We start from the raw sequence: 20,567 nt of genomic DNA on the forward strand, positions 1-20,567 counted from the left end.
TCAATAATGTGGGTGATCGTGATCTTTGACTACAGGAGTGGTTTGCCATCGCTGCCTTCTGGGCAGTGTCTTTACAAGACGGGTGACTCCAGCCATTATCAATACTCTTCAGAGATTGTCTGCCTGGCATCAGTGATCGCATAACCAGCTGCTCATACGACTTGTTCCCATGGCTTTGTGTGACCCTGATCGGGGGAGGGCTACACATTGCCCAAAGGTGACCTGCAGGCTAGCAGGGGGAAGGGGTGCCTTACCCCTCCTTTTGTAGAGATGTATCTCCACCCCACCACCCAAAAAGAACTTGCAAGAGAGCAACATAAATTAATGAAAGAATGTTTATAGTGTCCATTATAAGGTGGACAAAGAGGTAGAGGAGTTAATGTGGAGAACATTAATACAGAAGCAATACAACAGAACAGAATAAGTACTTTGTCTCACTTCACACATAGGACAGGGATAACATGATTATAGAATCACTGAGGATGGATGCAGAACAGATAAAGGAGGTTCTGACTCAGTTAGGGAGCTAAGGTTGGCCTGAGTGCCTGGCAGCCAGATTCCAATTGAGAAAGAATGGAAGAAAACAGGAATACCTTTCCCACCTTTGGTGGCTGGTCACATGTCCATTGGGGAGGCAGCAAATCAGGAAGGAACGATCTGTATAGCTAGAAACCTGTGGGAAGAAGCAAAGACCAAGACGCCAATTTCATGTTTGCTTCACACTGGGAAGGAGTGAACGGGAAGAATTTTCGGAGGTATTCATGGGCGCGCAGAAGGAGGTTAGTAGAAAAATGAAAACATTTCAGAGATGATGATTGTTCATACTGTCATTCACAAAATCTAACTGAAATCTATCGAATATTGAAAGCCTTGGATAGCGTGGACATTGTGAAGGAGGACACAATCTCAGGATACAAGGGCATTCTTTCAGAACAGGGATGAGGAGGAATTTCATTAGCCAGTGGGTGTTTAATTTGTGAAATTCATTGCCACAGACGGCTGTGGATCCAAAGTCACTGGGTATACAATGGACTCTGGTTAATTGGGGAATGTCGGGACCAGTATGCTTTGGCCCAATTAAGCAGTTACCCCAATTACACAAAGTTTCATGGAAATAGTTTAAATTGTTAAACTTATTAAAAAAAAAGACGAAAAGTGCCATTTACCTGAGTAACAAATTAGATATTTAAATGAAATACAGTACATAACATTACCTCTACAGTACTATAAAACTGCAGTTCCTAATAATTATCAATGGAGCAATTCAACCAGTGTATGTGGCTGTGTCCTTTTGATTGATTGTAAATAAACAAAATCAGCGCAGACACCAAGCCTTCAGACACTGCTTTTGACGATTGCATCCTTCAAATCTTCATCTTAATCGTAATATTCAAGATGATTGTTGCTACCTTCACATTCTTTGTAGTGCCTAACTTGTTGAAGTCATGAAATTGTTTCATTTTAACTCCCGGCCATTTCTGGCATCTTTAAGCCTGAATGCTTGAAACCGCAGTGAGCGAAACAGTTCCGGATTGTCTTACTGCTTATTTCTCACCAACTATCAGTGGCAAAAATCACTGCTTTTTGGTCGTAAAACTGATGCTATTTAAAAGGCTCTGCTCATCTGATAACATAAAGCGTCTTATGAATATTATGTGGTCGGTGGCTGTTAATCAGTCACCTATAGCAGCTATCTCACTCGATACTGAAAAGGCATTTGATCGGGAGGAATAGGGCTATCTGTTTAAGATTCTTCTTTTTAAAATGGATTAGACTGTTATATAATACTGTAACCCTGAAACAGCGGTGCAAACTAGTGGTTACATTTCACGGGGAAATCTGTGGATGCTGGAGGTTCAAGCAGCATGCGCGGAGTGCTGGTGGGGCACTGTGGGCCAAGGTGGCATCCATGGGGGTGGTGGGTTAAGTCGGTGTTTCGGGCCGAGACCCTTTGTCGGGATTGGCTGGAGGGGGAGGGGGAGATCTGGGGTGGTGCGGGGGACAGGAGGGGGAGGGATGGGGCTGGGAGCTCAGGGGTTGATTGGCTAAAGGGATTCTATCTGGGTAGCCTCCAACCTGATGGCATGAACATTGATTTCTCTAATTTACGTTAATGCCCCCTCCCCTTCTTACCCATCCCTTATTTATTTATCTATCTATTTATTATTTTTTCCCCTTTTTTCCTTTTGTCTCTCTGTCCCTCTCACAATCACTCTTTGCCTGTTCTCCATCTCCCTCTGGTGCTCCCCTCCCCCTTTCTTTCTCCCTAGGCTTCCCGTTCCATGATCCTTTCCCTTCTCCAGCTCTGTATCCCTTTTGCCAATCAACTTTCCAGCAACAAGCTTCATCCCTCCCCCTCCTGTCTCCTCCTATCATTTCAGATCTCCCCCTCCCCCTCCTACTTTCAAATCTCTTACTATCTTTTCTTTCAGTTAGTCCTGACGAAGGGTCTCGGCCCGAAACATTGACTGTACTTCTTCCTATAGATGCTGCCTGGCCTGCTGCGTTCACCAGCATTTTGTGTGTGTTGCTATTTAAAAGCTGTTCAGTCTAAGGACAGTTTAGTGTTCAACGGCCACACAAGAGAATGCAATTAACAGTTGTTTGAAGCTTTGGCAACAGTCCTGACCCAATTAAGTGGCATAGTGTACGGAGTAAACAAAGGGAATCCTGGCCGTTTTCTTGATTAGTTTTTGTTATTTAAGAGTTTTCCCAAATAAGCATCTGCCCTGATGACTGATGGCCCAACTAACCAGAATCCACTGTATTTAAAGCAGAGATTGATAAGTTATTGATTAGCAATAGTGTCAAAGGTTACAGAGACTGGGGTAGAGGTGGGCAATAAATGGCGGAGCAGACTCCGGGTTGAACGGTCTAATTTCTGCTCCTGTGTTCTATGGTCTAGAATAGGGTGTGAGATAGTAAGCACAAAGTACACTGTAGATGCTGAGGTCAAAGCAACACGTACAACACGCTGGAGGAACTCAGCAGGTTGGGCAGCATCTGTGGAAATGAGCAGTCAACGTTTTGGGCCGAGACCCGACTGAAGAGGGAGGGGGCAGGAGCCCTGTAAAGAGGGTGGGAAGGAGAAGGCTGGTATGTGCCAGGTGAAAAACCAGTAAGAGGAAAGATCAAGGGGTGAGGGAGGGGATAGGCAGGAAAGGTGAAGAAGGAATGTAAGGAGGAAGCACTATGGGTAGTAGAAGAAGGCGGAATCATGAGAGAGGTGATAGGCAGCTGGAAGAGGAGGTAGAGTGAAACTGGGATGGGGGAAGGGAGGGGGTGGGAATTACTGGAAGTTGGAGAATTCAATGTTCATGCCAAGGGGCTGGAGACTACCCAGACGGTATATGAGGTGTTGCTCCTCCAACCTGAGTTTGGCCTCCTCATGGCAGTAGAGAGATGTGAGGTAGGATGGAACAGAAAATGCTTACCAAATGAAAATACAAAACCCAGGCACTGAGATATACTGGGAATAGAAACAGAAATTGATAGTCGTACCCAGCCAGTTGGGCAGTGTCATTGTTCCAGCCCGATGACCGTTCATTAGCAGAGGAAAGGGCACCCTGGGAAGTCGCACAGAGTTAGTACTACGTTAGTCATCATGACGTGCAGTTGCCTTGTCTTCAAAAACACACCACTCTGACTCTTTGTCTCTCTGCTTCAAACAGGCCGCTGATTTGCAGATTGAACTCACTAAACAGCCCAAGGAGAAGCCCGACAGCAGCAACCTGGTGTTTGGCAAGTCGTTCTCAGACCACATGTTAATGGTGGAATGGGATGTAGTCAAAGGATGGGGCAAGCCCCACATTAAACCTCTGCAGAACCTGTCATTTCACCCGGCATCTTCCGTTCTGCATTATTCTATAGAGGTAATCAATTTCTAAAGGTAGAGCAATCCTTTCATTGTACTTGACTTTGCTGATCCAAGGAGTGCGCCTTTTAAACATCAGGCACCACTCGGTAACTGTGAACTTCATCAGCCTTAGGTAATGAACAGGGAGACTAAGGAGAACAGTTCTCTGGGAGTGGTTACAATGTGGGATTTGAACAGTCCGAGTGAGTTTAAGGAGAAGGTTGATGTAATTGGGCAACTCATGGGTGGCAGCACATTGGCATTGTGGGTACTACTGCCACCTCACGGTCTCTGTCACCTGGCTACGGTCCTCACCAACGGTGTACACGTTCACCCTGAACCCACTGGATTTCCTCCAGGTTACCCCTGTTTCCTCATGCTTCCCAAAGACATTCCAGTTGTAAGGTTAATTGGCTACTGCTGATGACCCCTGGCGTGGGTGGCCGGTGGGAGACCTGGGGATTGTTAATGGGAATGTGCGAAGGATAGGTTGTTGTTGTGGACAGTTAAAGTTAATGTGCAAAGGATAGGTTGTTGTTGTTCCTTTCCACGCCCTGTGGCGCATTGGACAGCATTTTCGGTGTTTCCTTAGCATTTGACTTTTTTTACGAGGCCAAGTTGTTAGCTCGACGCTTAACCCAGCACGGATGGAAAGCGTGCAAGGGACTGGCTGGATTCGAACTTGGGACCTGAAGTCCAGCACTGATACCACTACACCACCAGCCAGCTGGAAGAATAGGTTACGGGGATGTAAATGGGGCATTTTTGTTGGGATTGCTTTGAAAGTTGACTTAAGCTCGATGGACTGAATGGACTCCTATGTTGTAAGAAAAGGTGTAAAGTATAGATTTGAAAATGAGGGTATGTTGACAGGATGAGATGGAAATTTGGAGGAGTCTTCTGTGTGACATCATGGACCACTTGAGTATCTGTGCTAGAAATTCTAAGTAACAGAAGGAGCAAGGACGTGAGTATTTTATTTAAAATGTGCCTGTGCTACCTCTATCAGTGTCCATGCTTGGATGTGACCAAAGAGACAGTGAACGTGTCAGATCCCAAAGTGCAGAAACAAATGCATTATTGACTGATCTTTCTGATGTTATCCTCCAAGAGGACTGCGAACTTGTCATTGGGCTTGGAGGATTACTTGCCTCAGTGACCTGGAGAGCTATGTTGTCTGGAGTCAGGGCCTTGTGAGTTATCTCTTGCTAGGGTCATCCACGCCAAACCGGTCAGAGGGTAGAGGCCAGATTAAGAGTGGTCCACCAGTCCTCCGGGTTTGGGGCGAACAATCCTGACTGGTCAGACAAAACTGCTACAGAAACAGCAGTGAAGAATTCGTCTAAACCTGAGTGCGACGGTATTCCTGAGTCTCCACCCGGGACTTGCTTGGTAGTGAAAAGCGAGAGGAAGCTGCTGACAGGATGATGAACACCAGCAGAACTGGAAGATCTTCATTGCTGCCCTAAACACACTTGAGCAGTGGGCAGTAAGTAAGTACTTCTGGTGTTTTTGCCAGCACCAGGTCCGTATTTTAAATTAATAGATGACAGTATAGTTACTCCAATGGAATTTGTCCGAATTTTCTGAGGCTTTCTTTAGTTGATTATGCCAGATGCATTTCCATTAATTCTGTTGAAATTATTGTACAATATTCATTGAAAATTTGGCACCAGACCCACTGTTACCTTGTAAACCTTTGTACATGAAAGTCAAATGCCTAACATCAGCTCGACACAACCTGTCAGTCTAATCCCATTTAGAATGTTGATACTGGTGGGAGGGTGCGCTAAGGATGAAAATTATAGTGGACGAGCCTGTCTTTTTGCCCTTGGGACAATTTGAAGTGAAATGTGTTTCTTTTCTGTTTTCACCAACAGCTGTTTGAAGGTATGAAGGCTTTCCGTGGCGTGGACAACAAGATCCGAATGTTCCGACCGGACTTGAACATGGTGCGGATGCACCGGTCGGCGGTCAGAGCTTGCCTGCCAGTACGTAGGACGCTTGCTTACATTCTCTGCTGAATGCCTGAACGAGAGCTAAAGGAAAGCTCAGAAAGCTTTACTTGTTAAATTGCCAAATGTGGACAGCCACTTCCCAGCATTCCATGTTAGGGCTTGCAAGTATTCAATGCAATGCCCAGGGATGTCACTCTTTGAATAGAAGATTAGAATTTCTTTCTTTGGTATTTCAAGCCAACTCCAACGTGGATCAGCTAGACAAGCTCCATTGTGACAGTGCCTATTAATTCTAATCTCAGATATTTTATCTGAATATGATAATATTGCTACCCCACTTTTGAATTTCCATTCCTAGCACGCTGCGTCTTTTTGACCTCTTTTACCCTGCCTGCTTAGTGTTGGTAATGTTACATGTTATTGCAATGCAACACTCTTACTGCCTGCTGCCCTTTGGACATTGAGATCTTCTCTACCAGAGCTTCCAAGGACTATGCCTATCTGTATTTATTAGGAATTTGACAAGGGGGAGCTGTTGGAATGTATTCGGAAACTTATCGAAGTTGACAGAGAATGGGTTCCGTATTCTGATACAGCAAGTCTCTACATCCGGCCCACCTTCATTGGCACAGAGGTAAGAGACCTTTGTTATGCTGGTTAATGCTGTGAGCGTTAACAGATTGGCCTCACAGAGCTGTGTAACTTCCAGACTAAGCCTTATGGAATGTGAATGTGGAGCTGTTTATTATATGAAATAAAGCCAAATTGTTATTTTCCAGTGCTGTGACTTACACACTTTCATAAAACGATTACTGCCGACTGTTTCTTTGTGTAAAGCTTATTTCCGTTGATTTTACCTCTTATGCTTTTAATATCAACCTTAAACCATGTGTTCCTTTGTTACGGATGAACTCACTGTGATCCCATTCTCCACACTTCTCTAACCATCTTCTTACTGTGATGGTTAATCTGATCTAGTTACCCCTCCACCCCTCTCTATTACCCCTGTCATTGCACTGTAAACACTTTAAAACATTTTATTCCATATCTGTACGTTAACCTCTAACTTTATTTTTTTAATATTATTCTTTATTCTTATCATTTTACTTTATAAACGTTGGCTTAGCTGGCGATGCACGCATCCCATAAATGACTTTTTTTTAAAATCATTTTATTTGAGATACAGCACAGTGACAGGCCCTTCCGGCACAATAATCCCACGCTCCCCAATTACACCCCCGTGACCATTTAACTTACTCACCCGTACAGTTTTGGAATGTGGGAGGAAACGGGAGCACCCAGATGAAACTGACGCAGAGAGAATGTGCAAACTCCTTACAGACAGTGGCAGGAATCGAACTTGGGTCCCTGGCACCGTGATTGCGTTACTCTAACCGCTATGCACCAGGCTTCCCCTGCATGGTATTGTTGAATATCGTTGCATTTTGTGGTATGACTTGCACAGACCAACACACACGGCAAATTCCTAATACACGTAACTATACACGGTGAACAAGTTTGATCGTTCGATGCAGCAGGGCTGCTGAGTCTGCCCTCCCCGATATCATCCTGCCCCTGATTTCCTTCGTGGGGTCGGACAGTTGGCTTCTCAGCCAGCTGCACAAGTTAAATATTTCATAGGAATGGAGCAGACCTTCACCATGGCGCGTTTCTTTTCTCTCCGCAGCCTTCGCTCGGCGTGGCTCGAGCCAATCACGCCTTGCTCTTTGTGATTGTTGGGCCGGTTGGCCCCTACTTTTCCACTGGAACCTTCAGCCCCGTCTCATTGCTCGCTGACCCCCAGTTTGTGCGCGCTTGGAAAGGAGGTGTAGGCGACTGCAAATTGGGAGGGTAAGTGAGCACAAACGAATGAAGCAGACATGTAGATACAAGTGGTAAAAGTATAATTTAATGGAGAGAATCATTTGGCCATGGGGACCAGAAGCTCCAAACTTGGAAACCCCTGGTGCTGGGCTGGGGAGACCAGGCTCTTTGGCACTGAAACATTGAGAGGTATAATGCCCAGCATTGGGCAGTGTAGACCAGGATCTCCCAACTTTGGGCTGTGGAAACCAGGAGTTCACAGCACTAGGCTTTGTGGAGACCAGGAATTCCCAGCATAGGCTAAAGGGACATGGACTTCCCAGCATTGGGCCACAGGGACAAGGAGTGCCCAGCACTGTTCTCTGCTCCTATCAGCTGTGGACTCAGGAGGGTGAACATTAGCATGGTCTCCTGGTGCTGATTGTTAATACATTCTGCTGTGGACTAATAGTCTTTTTGTTGGAACATACTGGACTTGTGTGTGGACAACGAATAGGAAATCTGCGTCAATAGGATGATACTCAAAGAACTGTTGGTGCTGGGAGAAGATAAAAATTCAACTAGCCCGACTTTTATAGCCAGTTACTAATTTGGAAGCTGTAAAAGATTTTAAATGTTAAAGATTAGCTTTATTTGTTACAGGTGCATCAAAACGTACAGTGAAATAGATAATATTGTGTCAATGACCAACACAGTCTGATGATTGTTCTGGGGGCAGCCTGTGGGAGTCGCTAAGCTTCCAACATAACATGCCCAGACTCACTCACTCACTAACCCCAAGTCTTTGGAGTGTGGGAGAGGAGCAGAGCACCCAGAGGAAACCCAAATGATCGTGGAGAGAAGGTACAAACGTACAAGCTCCCTACAGACAGTGGTGGGAATCGAACCCTGATCAATGGTAAAACGACGCTAGCGTGCCACGCCGTGTATTCACAACCTCTCAGACCAGTTCTATTGCTCCTAGCACACAGCTTCCTTGTAGGCCTACAATGCCAGAGTTTTGTTGGGACAGACTGACATGATGAAAGGAAGCAATTCCCAGACTAACATCTTAACTTTAATTAAAATGCTCAGGCTTAGAGTATTCCAGCTTGGATTACCCAAGTGAAAGGCCCTCGCCATGCGGGATGACGTGCAAGGTGAACGCAGGTGCAAAACCATCCGGTTATGTAGTACAATATCTGACAGAATTCTCCTCTCACTTCCTCACTGCCCAGCAATTACGGCCCCACAATTTATGTTCAGAATGAAGCTTCGAAGCATGGCTGCCAGCAGGTGCTGTGGCTCTATGGAGACAAGCATGAGATCACAGAAGTGGGGACCATGAACATCTTAATCTACTGGAAGAATGAGCAGGGTGGTACGTATCACGGGCAACACTAGCGCCACACGCAGCTCACTGGCATCAATACAATATCAGGTCCAAATCACACACAAGGCTCAAGGCTGCCCTTTTATAATTGTGTGTGTGTGTGTGTGTGTGTGTGTGTGTGTGTATTTCTCCCCCTCCTCTCTCCTTCTCCCTGTCTCTTGCTCTCGCTCTCACTCTCTCCCTCTGCCTCTTGCCTTGCCTGCCTATCTGTCCTTCATAGTAAGGCCAGACCATTTTGCCCACCTTTCTCAGATTATGTGCCTTTTCAGCTACATCTGTTGACGGTGGGTTGTGGACTTTATGTGTGTTAGTGACAGGGAATTCGCAAACTTTTAACACATTTCTTCAGTCATGATGAAGGGTCTTGTCCCAAAATGTTGACCTTTGTTCCTCCCCATAGATGCTGCCTGACCCGCTGGGTTCGTCCAGCATTTTGTGTGTGATACTCTGGATTTCCAGCACTTGCAAAATCCCCTGAGCTCCCAAACCTTTAATCCCTGTTCAGAAGATGCCTGGGGAGGACTGCCTAGCTCGAAATGCCGATGTTTACATGTTGATGCTTTTTGAATAGCTCTACATTTTCTTCTTTAGAAATGGAGTTGCTTACTCCTCCACTCGATGGGACCATCCTTCCGGGTGTCACTAGGCAGAGTTTGCTGGATCTGGCTCGACAATGGGTACGATGGCATTTCATCAATAAATCGTCGTGTGTTTTTCCACTGTCTCTTAGACACTCTCACCTGCTTCTGCATTGGGTGGGATTCTTTTAATAATAGACTATCACTTTTCTACATGAGCTAGTTCTGTGTGGTTCTGCTTGGAGCCTGACAGACTGGGTATGGGGTTATGCTGCCAGTTGGATTCAAGCTGCTAGTCGCAAGTTGGAAGAATCAATTTCTAATCAGCGTGTTTTAGATATTATTTCTGGTCAGGCATCGCCGGTCAGTCCAGAAAGCTAGCTTTGTATCCACTGTGATTTCCTGCCTAATGTCTGATTAAGCAATTGAATCATAAGAGGGAGATCACTTGTGTTGTGCACTAGGTGTCATATTAGATACCAGTTATTGAGACTACAAGACATAGGAGCAGACCTCCAAGAGGGCCACAACCTTGTTGTGGGGTTTGGGGGCTTTATGCTTTGGCTCTTGGTAGGGTCACCCATGCCAAATAGGTCAAAGGGTAGAAGCCAGACTAAGAGTGGTCCACTGGTCCACTCATTCAGCTCAGGGCTAACAACCCTGACTGTTCAAACAAAATTGTTATGGAAACAGCAATGAAGAATCCTTCTACATCTGAGTGTGACGGTATTCCTGAGTTTCCACCCGGGATTTGCATGACTGACATGATGAAGGAAACCCTGAACACTGCTGGAGGTGGAGGACCATCATTGCGGCCCTGAATGCCAGTGGTATAATGGGCTATAAGTCCACAGGAGCAGAATTAGGCCAATTGACTCATCGAGTCTGCTCCGCCATTCCATCATGGCTGATTTATTATCCCCCTCAACCTCATTCTCCTGTCTTCTCCAAAGTTTTGCACTGGGTGCAGTGGTGCTAAGTTGTGATCTGTTACACGCTGGTGCTGTTAGCTCATGGACACCACCCATTGTCTGATAAACATTTCAGTGAGACATTGTGTGCAGCCGTAACTCAACAAACCCGATTATTTTGTTGGAAATATCAATGAACAGCACCAGCTTTGCAAAAAAAATAGATGTTTTCAAAATAGAAGTTACTGACTTTACGTCAATGTATGGCACTGACTGGAACCAACCAGTGTCCTTACTGTTCGAAACTAATACCTGTTGAACATTTCATTTCTTACCCAGGGAGATGGGAAATGAAAATCCTCCTCCTCTCCCTCTATCTGCTCTCTGTAGGTGATAAAATGGCATTAAATCCTTTTCAAAGACAGGAACCTTTAGCTTTAGTTATGGATATTGGAGATGCTGCCAGCCCTACTTAACCTGACACAGTCCTGGTGGGTTTTTGGACGAGGAAGCTAACACAATGATACAAGGCCATAAGACATGGGTGTAGAATTAGGTTATTCAGCCCATCAAGTCTGCTCCATCATTCTATCATGACTCATTTATTGTCCTTCTCAGCCCCTTCACCCCCGTAACCTTTGATCCCCTTACTAATCAAGGACTGTCAACGTCTGCTTTAAACAGGGGCTCCCAATCGTTTTTATCCCTACCATTAACCGAGGGGTCTGTGGACCCCAGATTGGGAACCCCTTGGCTTTAAATATACCCAATGAATTAGCCTCTACAGCCATCTGTGGCAGTGAATTCCACAGATTTGCCACTCTCTGGCTAAGGAAATTCCTCCTCATCTCTGTTCTAAAGGGAACGTCCTTCTACTCTCAGGCTCTGCCATCTGCTCCTAGACTCCCACACCATAGGAAACAACCCCTCCAATTCCACTAGTAAGATGTGGAATTCTGTGATTACCGTTGCCCTGATAGAGGGGGATATGTGCAGATTAGCAAGCAGTCAGCAGGCGGTTCTGCATTATTAACAACTGTATATTTCCAGGGTGAGTTTAAAGTTTCGGAGCGAGGGATGACAATGAATGAGCTGGTCAAAGGACTGCAGGAGAATCGAGTGAAGGAAATCTTCGGTGCCGGTACAGCCTGCGTTGTGTGTCCAGTCGATCGAATCCTTTATCTGGGCCAGGTGAGTCCATTTGATGAGTCACATCTCTGAACTTACTGTGGTTTTTTGCAGACATTATTACAAGTAGCAGGTTGCAAAGGAGAGCGGGAAACTGAAACTCCGACCAATACTCCACACAGGCCGTAACTCAGCAGGATTCAATGCTGCGGGAGATGATGAATATCCTAAATACACAACGATACCTTAAGCCAAATGTGGAAGTGAGCAAGGGCAGGCTACCCTGACATTAACCTCAACAGAAGTATACTTTGTGATAATGTTTCATTAATCCATTCCCTTGGTGTGGGGTGTGACCGAACTCAACATCTCTTCCATCAATGTCCCGACCCATTATGATTAACCCACAATATCATTGCATGTTTCCCCCTCCCACTTAAATGGATTATACGTACTAACGTCACATTTCATTGTAGTTGGAAATTGCTGTAAGGAGTTTTATGCCATAAGATATACGAGCAGAATTAGGTCATTCAGCCCATCGAGTCTGTTCTGCTATTTGATCTTGGCTGATTTATTATCCCTTTCAATCGCATTCTCCTTCCTTCTTGCTACAACCTTTCATGCCTTTATAAATCAATAATCTATCAACCTCTGCTTTAAATATACCCAATGACTTGGCCTCCATAGCTGACAGTGGCAGTGATCTCCATAGACTCACCACCCTCTGGCAAAAGAAATTCCTCCTCATCTCTATTCTAAAGGGGCATCCTTTTCCGAGGTTAGAAACATAGAAAACCTACAGCACAATACAGGCCCTTCGGCCCTACTTTTAGAAATTACCTCTGTTTACCCATAGCCCTCTATTTATTGATTTAATCCTTCATTCCTACATAATTCTCCATTCTTTCTATCATTGATGTGCCTATCTAAGGGTTTCTTAAATGCCCCTAATGTACATATCTGCCTTTACCACCATCCTATGATTGATAAGAAAGAAAGCAATGGAGGCAGTGAAAATTTATTTTTATATGTGTCACCATATACAAACCTGAGATTCATTTACTAGCAGGCATTCACTGTAAATACAATGAAAGGCCACCCCAACAGGACAGACAAACAACCAATGTGCCAAAGACAACTAGCTTTGCAAATACAAGAAGGAAGAAAGAATGAATGAATAAATAAATAAATAGATAAAGGAAGGAACAACTAAGCAAGCAATAATTATCAAGAACATAAGATGTAGAGTCATTGGAAGTGAGCCCATAGGTTCTGGGAAGAGTTCAGTGCAGGGAGGTGATGGGTAGGAAACGCAAGGAGTTGAAGAAGGAGGAATCTGATAGGAGAAGAGGGTGGACCATGGACCGAGAAGGGACTGATCATTGTCTCGGCCTGAAATGTGGACTCTTTATTCTTCTCCAGGGATGATGCCTGACCTGCTGAGTTCCTCCGGCATTTTGTGTGTGTGTGTGTGTGTGTGTGTGTTAATCTGGATCTCCAGCATCTGCAGAATCTCGTGTGTTTATCTGGAATCCAAGGAGTCTGTGGGGAATGTTTGCACTTCTTTGTGGAGGCTTGGAATCCTTTTCTCTTTCTGCCTGGTAATCTCTTCCCGTAACAGCCTGGAATGTTGTTTCTATTTCTGGAGTCTCGTGTCAAACACGTGAATGATTTGACCTGCCCTAAAGCAGCTGATTGAATGTAACCAGAGTCTCATTGCTGGGCGGAGAAGTACAGGGCATTTGTTGGCTTTTTTCATTCAGTAGATTTGTTAACGTGGTGAAAAAAGACACAAAAATTAATCAACTGCTAGGAAGTCAAAGACCCAAACAACAATGACTAGAAATCAAATAAATGGAATGAAAGAATCAAGCATTAGAAGTTTGAGAGTCACATTGCTGAATGTATGGAGAGTGTATTGACTGGTGTGGAAACATTAATACCTTTGAACGGAAAATCCTACAATAGGCAGTGAATTCGGCCCAGAACATCACGGGTAAAGCCCTCCCCCCAACCATTGAGCGCACCCACGTGAAACGCTGTTGTAGGAAAGGTGGATCCATCGTCAGAGACCCCCACCACCCAGGCCAGGCTCTTTCCTCACTGCTGCCCTCAGGTAGAAGGTACAGGAGTCTCAGGGCTCGCACCACCAGGTTCAAGAACAGTTTCTACCCCTCGACCATCAGGCTCTCGAATAAAAGGGTGCAGCTAAACTCACTTGCCCCATCATTGAGATGTTCCCACAACCAGCGATCTCACTTTAAGGACTCTTCATCTCATGTTCTCGTTATTTATTGCTATTTATTTATATTTGTGTTTGCACAGTTGTCTTCTGCACTCTGCTTGGTCTTTCATTGATCCTGTTATAGTTACTATTCTGTAGATTTGCTGAGTATGCCCGCAGGAAAATGAACCTCAGGGTTGCATATATGTACTTTGATAATAAAATTTACTTTGAGCTTTGACTTTGGTGGTGAAATGTTGTAGAAAAGGCAGTTCTAAAACTCATGCCGGTGATAATAAACCTGATTCTGACCTTTGTTCTTTCTTCAGAACTACCACATTCCCACCATGGAGAACGGCCCTGAGGTAGCTAAAAGATTCCTGAAAGAATTGACGGATATTCAGGTAAAGCTTTGGGGTATTAGAAGACTGTGTACAGTAGCTTGTAATGAATCATGCTGGCACATATAAGCTCAAGTTAGTGACTGTACATCTCTTCGCACCAATCCTTGGCACAATTTCCTATCATATACACCACAGCATTTTATGAAGTGTTCCCAGACAGAGCAGAGTATTAGGCTATGTGTTACCTGTAAATAGATATCATTTTTAAAAATTGCATCTGGTTGCTTGCATCTCCTCAATTATTTGCCAAGGGAGTGTCCAACACTCCTCCGTGAGTCATTTCAGATCAGCCAGAGCAGTGTCAAGGCACCAGTTAATTCTACGCACCATGACTCTCCGAAGCCATCTCGTGGGCGTACAGAGCTGACAACTGGAAACAAGTCAAGGCTAGTTTTCAAACCACTTATCTTCTTAGTGGCATGAGGCTTACTTCTTGAAATGACATTGGTGCACCAGTTTTTTACACCTGTAACTCCGCATGTCTGAAGTTACACTTTGATTCAGATTGCGTATAATTAAGGGTTCTATGTATGGAATGTTACTACAGAGAGCTGTGGGATTAGAACACTCTTTCATGCACATCCAGACTAAATGGCTGATTCCGAGCCTGTGGAAGTGACTGAGGATCACAGCTGACTGCCACCAACTGGAGCCGATATCAAGTTACACAGGGCAGACGGTGTCAAGGCGCGGGCAGGATCTCATTTCTGGAACAGTGGGTCTTTAATAAGGAAGCACAAAGGGCAAGATATTCAGTGTGAGATTGGGCTGTCCGTCCCTTTGCTGAGAGACAGAGGGCAGTGGGTGATACCTGGAAGAAAAAGTGACAAGGTGGTTGTAGGATTAATGACCAGAGATGTTAGTCTCTCTGGAATTCTGAAGAGGGAAAAAAATGTAATTCATGGAGATTACAAACAAGAGAAAATCTGCAGATGCGGGAAATCTGAGCAACACACAAAATGCTGGAGGAACTCAGCAGAAACCCCAGCTACTGTTTTTCCATAGATGCTGCCTGGCCTGCTGAGTTCTTCCGGCATTTTGTGTGTGTGGCATTGCATTCTCACCATTGGGGCATTTAGCTCAGCACTGCCCTCTTTTGGCATAAAGCAGAACCTACATCCACAAACGAGAGAAAATACGCAGGTGCTGGAAATCAAAGCAACACACACAAAATGCTGGAGGAACTCAGCAGGTCAGGCAGCATCTATGGAAAAAAGGGAGTACAGTCGACGTTTCAGGCCAAAACCCTTTGGCAGGACTGGAGAAAAAAAGCTGAGGAGTAGATTTAAAGGATGGGGAGAGGGAAAATAGAACAACATAAGGTGATTGGTGAAACTTGAGGGGGGAGGGGATGAAGTAAAGAGCTGGGAAATAAATTGGTAAAAGAGACAGAAGTCATGGAAGAAAGAAAAGGGGGGAGGAGCACTGGAGGGAGGTGATGGACAGGCAAGGAGATAAGGTGAGGGAGGGAAATGGTGAAGGGGAGGGAGGGTGGGGGGCACTACTGGAAGTTTGAAAAATCAGTGTTCATTCCATCAGGTTGGAGGCTACCCAAATGGAATATAAGGTGTTGTTCCTCCAACCTAAGTTCCTCACCTACCACCCCACCAGCCTCCGCGCTCAGCACGTAATTCTCCGAAACTTCCACCATCTCCAACAGGATCCCACCACCAAGCACATCTTTCTCTCCCCACCCTCCACTTTCTGCTTTCTGCTGGGATCGCTCCCTACACGACTCCCTTGTCCATTCGTTTCCCCCCCCCCCCACCCCACTGATCTTCCTGGCACTTACCCTTGCAAGTGGAACAAGTGCTACACCTGCCCCTACACCTCCCCCCTCACTGCCATTCAGGGCCCTAAACAGTCCTTCCAGGTGAGGCGACACTTCACCTGTGAGTCTGTTGGTGTCATAATACTGTGTCTGGTGCTCCCGGTATGGCTTCCTGTAGCTCGGTGAGACCCAACATAGATTGGGAGACTGCTTCACCAAGCACCTATGCTCTATCCACCAGAAAAACCGGGATCTCCCAGTGGCCACCCATTTTAATTCCACTTCCCATTCCCATTCCGATATGTCTATCCTTGGCCTCCTTCACTGTCGTGATGAAGCCATACTTAGGTTAGAGGAACAACACCTTATATTCCGTCTGGGTAACATCCAACCTGCTGTCATGAACATGGATTTCTCGAACTTCCAGTTATGCCCCCACCACTCCTCTCCTTCACCACTTCCCATCCTCTCTTCCCTCCCTCACCTTGTCTCCTTGCTCACCCATCGCCTCCCTCTGGTGCTCCTCCCCACTTTTCTTTCTTCCATGGCCTTCTGTCTCTTTCACCAAATTACTTCCCAGCTCTTTATTTCATCCCCTCCGCATTCAGATTTCACCTATCTCCTTGTCTTTTTCTCTCTCACCTTTTAAACCTGCTGCTCAGCTTTTTTTTCCCTCCAGTCCTGCCAAAGCACGAAGTGTCGACTGTACTCTTTTTCTAGACGCTGCCTGGCCTGCTGAATTCCTCCAGCATTTTGTGTGCATTATTTAGAAGGGTATTGCCAGAACTCAAGGGGCTGACTTATGGAGCGAGGCAGAGTAGGATGGGACTTTATTCATTCAAATTTAGGAGAATATGGGGTGATCTTATCTTGCTTACTGTTCGTACAGATCAGATCATTACACATTTCACCGAGTCAGAACAAGGTAAAACAATAACAATTCAGAATAAAGTGGTAACGGCTACAGAGAAAGTGCAGTGCAGGTGAACAACAGTATAGTCCTTTCACAAACAAGAAAAATTCTGCAGGTGCTGGAGATCAAAGTAGCACACACAAAATGCTAGGAACTCGGCAGGCCAGGCAGCGTCTATGGAAAAGAGTACAGTCAATGTTTCAGGCCGAGACCCTCGTCAGGTCGGGGGAGAAAAGATGAGAAGTCAGAGGAAGAAGGTGGGGCGGAGCGGAAGAAGTACAAGATGGTAGGTGTTAGGTGAAACCGGGAGAGGGTGAAGGGTGAAGAGCTGGGAGGTTGGTTGGTGAAAGAGATAAAGGGCTGGAGAAGGAGGGATCTTTTAGGAGAGGACAAAAGGCCATGGAAGAAAGGGAAGGGAAGGAGCTCCAGAGGGAGGTGATGGGCAGGTAAGAGGGAAATGGGGAATGGTAAAGTGGGGGGGGCGTGCATTTACTGGAAATTCGAGAAATTGATGTGAATGCCATCAGGTTGGAGGCTATCCAATGGAATATAAGTTGTTATTCCTCCAACCTGAGTGTGGCCTCATCGCGGCAGTAGAAGAGGCCGTGGATTGACATGTAGTCCTTTACTGTGTCTGAGAGCGATAGAGGTTGAGGGTGCACTCTAACACTAAAAGGCATTATAAAGATCTAATTCTGTTCTAATTTCAGTATGGTCGGAAATCCAGCGAGTGGACAAAGCTGGTCATCTGAACAATGGATCCTATCCACACAGGCCTAAGCCGGAAACAGCTCTGTGCACTGTGGATACTTTCTCTCAAGGAAGAATCTGGGAAACTTTATTAATCTTGTGCAGTTGTAGAATTAGTCCAGAAAGTAGATTCTGCGGTGCTCTCTTGGGTTCTCTGGTCTGCCTTTAATTTCTTATCAAGTAGTTTAATTATCAATTATCAAATAATTGGTAGCGGTTAGTCTCCAAATGCGGTTGAGACCCATAGCCCCTGGAGTTGGTTATTGCTTTGACTTGAGAAGCTGATGATGATGGAGGGAGAGCAGAAGTGTTTAATCCTCAGCTCCTGTCACAAACAGGAAACAGAAAATGCTCGGAAAAGATGAACTGATGGCTTTGACCTGTGCTGTTGAACTGACCAGTTAACGTAGTCTTTCTATCAGCTGCTGAGGATTTTCGGCCTTGTTGAGACATGATCTTACTTTTCTCAAAGACGTCAACTGGAACTGTCCGAAGCTAAAGGCGGCTGAGCTGACAGAGCCGCTGTCTCACAGCACCGGAGGTCTGGATTCAATCCTGTCTGTAAGGAGTTTGTATATTCTCCCTGTGACCACCTGGGTTTCCTCTGGGTGGCCTGGTCTCTCCCCCAACATCCTAAACACATTCTGCTTGGTAGGTTAATCGCCATAGTGTGTGTGAATAGTAGAATCTGGAGCGGGGTTCCCAACCTGGGGTCCTCAGTTAATGGTTGGGGGGGGGTCAAAGGTTGGGAATCCCTGATCTGGAGGGAAGCTGATGAAGATATGAGAAGAATAAAAAATTAGATTCATATAGGATTAGTGTAGTTGGGTGATTAATGGTCAGCTTGGACCCAGTGAGCCTAAGAACCTGGTTCCATGTAGTATGACACTTTACGAATCTCTTGGCTCTGTTGGGTCAGGGTCCTAAGTAACGTGGGGATGGATGTAGGGACTCAGGCACTTTGAATGCCCATTCTCCCAGCTCCGGTGAGTCGGTCAGCCTGACTGCACTTCACTGAAGTCCCATTCCCTCAAAGATCATCACTGCCAGAGTGTCACTGTGACCATTTAAAAAAATATGTACAGTATTCATTTACGGGATGGGGACGTGGCAGCGTTAATTCCCCTGAAAAATGTTGCTCGTTAAGTCATTTCTAAGTCAGCTGCATTACTACAGGCTGGAGCCCCGCACAGACTGGCTAATGGTGACAGATCCCCTTCCCCAAAGGTCGGTAGGGAACCAGATCAGTTTCTACAGTAATCCATTGGCTATGTAGTCATCAACGCAAAGCATTTAACTTCCTCCTGGTGGGATTTGAACTTGAGTCTCTGTCAGGTTGGTCCAGATCTCTGTCTTACCAGTCCAGGTCAATTGTTCTAATCAATGTGTTACCTATTTTGGCTGTCTGAATGCACAGGACAAAGGCACGTATATTCTGAATAGTTCAAAATCAGAACAAATTAGTGTTTATACGCACAATGGAAGTATTGCTGCATTATATGGTAGTTTTTCTTTTATAATTTATGGGATTTGTTTTAATACTTTGCATTTGCATATATTTGTGACTTGTGGCAGTGCTAATGGTTTATCGATACAACTTTAAGGTGCAAGGAGATTGACACTACATCTCTCACTGATTCCTGTTGTGAATTTTTTTCCTCAAGACGGCTTCCATTGTACCGAAGACCTCATCCTCCTGCGCACAGCGAACAAGTTTAAAAAGCTGCAGCCTGTAAAAACAACGATGGCTCTGTTTTCGGGACTGGTGCAGTGACTGCTCTGGGGGTGGGGGGGGGGAGGATGATAGGGGAGCAAGGGAAACGCACACAAGCGGCTGGGATTCCGTGCGGTCAGTGCTGAAGGAGGCTAACAAGTTACCGATGGCGCGAAAGGGTACGTGGTCAATGCGGAGTCTCCTCCCAGTCAGGAACCTGGAGCTTCCTGTAACAAAGCCACTTTCAGTACTTTCTGTTTGTGTTGACGTCCATTGATTGAGAAGAATAGGGCTGTCACAATGCCCCCACTGATAAGACAGTGCTTCATAATGTAATGCAGTCAACTCCATCCAGAAGCTTTGTATCAAATAAACTCTTTACCCTTCAACCTCATTCTGTGATGGTCACTCATGGACTGTGCTGTGCAGGGATCTACTTGATTCAGAAAGTTTGTCTGGATCAACTTCACTACTTATCCATATGTATCTGCCTGTCTGACCCAAATATTTCATTAAATCAATGGTTATCTATATTTGGTTGCATTCCCTCAGTCTGTGTGTGTTTGTATTTGCACGCACCTAGTGTGAAACTTGTGAATCCGTGCAACTGGAGCAGGACATGTCGGTGTATTTCTCCATTCAAATGGTTTCGGCTTTGTATGCCTGTCTGGGTATTACAACAAGCTGATATCACTTTATTGTCACCAAACAATTGATACTAGAGCGCACAATCATCACAGCCATATTTGATTCTGCGCTTCGCGCTCCCTAAAGTACAAATCGAAGTAAATGTAATAAAAATTTAAATTATAAAACATAATTAGAAAATAGAAAAGGGAAAGTAAGGTAGTGCAAGTCAGGTCCGGATATTTGGAAGGTACGGCCCAGATCTGGGTCAGGATCTGTTCAGCAGTCTTATCACAGTTGGAAAGAAGCTGTTCCCAAATCTGGCCGTGCGAATCTTCAAGCTCCTGAACCTTCTCCCGGAGGGAAGAGGGACAGAAAGTGCGTTGGCTGGGTGGGTTGTGTCCTTGATTATCCTGGCAGCACTGCTCCGACAGCGTGCGGTGTAAGGTGAGTCCAAGGATGGAAGATTGGTTTGTGTAATGTGCTGGGCTATGTTCACGATCTTCTGCAGCTTCTTCTGGTCTTGGACAGGAC

The 20,567-nt window shown here is 45.4% G+C and overlaps 1 protein-coding gene across 1 annotated transcript in view; it reads left to right on the forward strand.

The window, feature by feature from the left end:
- bcat2 (branched chain amino-acid transaminase 2, mitochondrial) overlaps positions 1-19,939 on the forward strand; it is a 36,111-nt gene extending 16,172 nt beyond the window's left edge. The window contains exons 3-11 of the mRNA XM_073033446.1: positions 3,672-3,872; positions 5,737-5,847; positions 6,329-6,448; positions 7,502-7,665; positions 8,856-8,998; positions 9,602-9,687; positions 11,550-11,690; positions 14,184-14,258; positions 17,653-19,939. Coding sequence (XP_072889547.1) covers positions 3,672-3,872; positions 5,737-5,847; positions 6,329-6,448; positions 7,502-7,665; positions 8,856-8,998; positions 9,602-9,687; positions 11,550-11,690; positions 14,184-14,258; positions 17,653-17,694 — 1,083 coding nt within the window. The 3' untranslated portion in view covers positions 17,695-19,939. The remainder of the gene's footprint in view (positions 1-3,671; positions 3,873-5,736; positions 5,848-6,328; positions 6,449-7,501; positions 7,666-8,855; positions 8,999-9,601; positions 9,688-11,549; positions 11,691-14,183; positions 14,259-17,652) is intronic.
- Positions 19,940-20,567: the final 628 nt, after the last annotated feature.

This window comes from Hemitrygon akajei, chromosome 31, assembly GCF_048418815.1.
Source record: "Hemitrygon akajei chromosome 31, sHemAka1.3, whole genome shotgun sequence".
NCBI classification, from domain to species: domain Eukaryota; kingdom Metazoa; phylum Chordata; class Chondrichthyes; order Myliobatiformes; family Dasyatidae; genus Hemitrygon; species Hemitrygon akajei.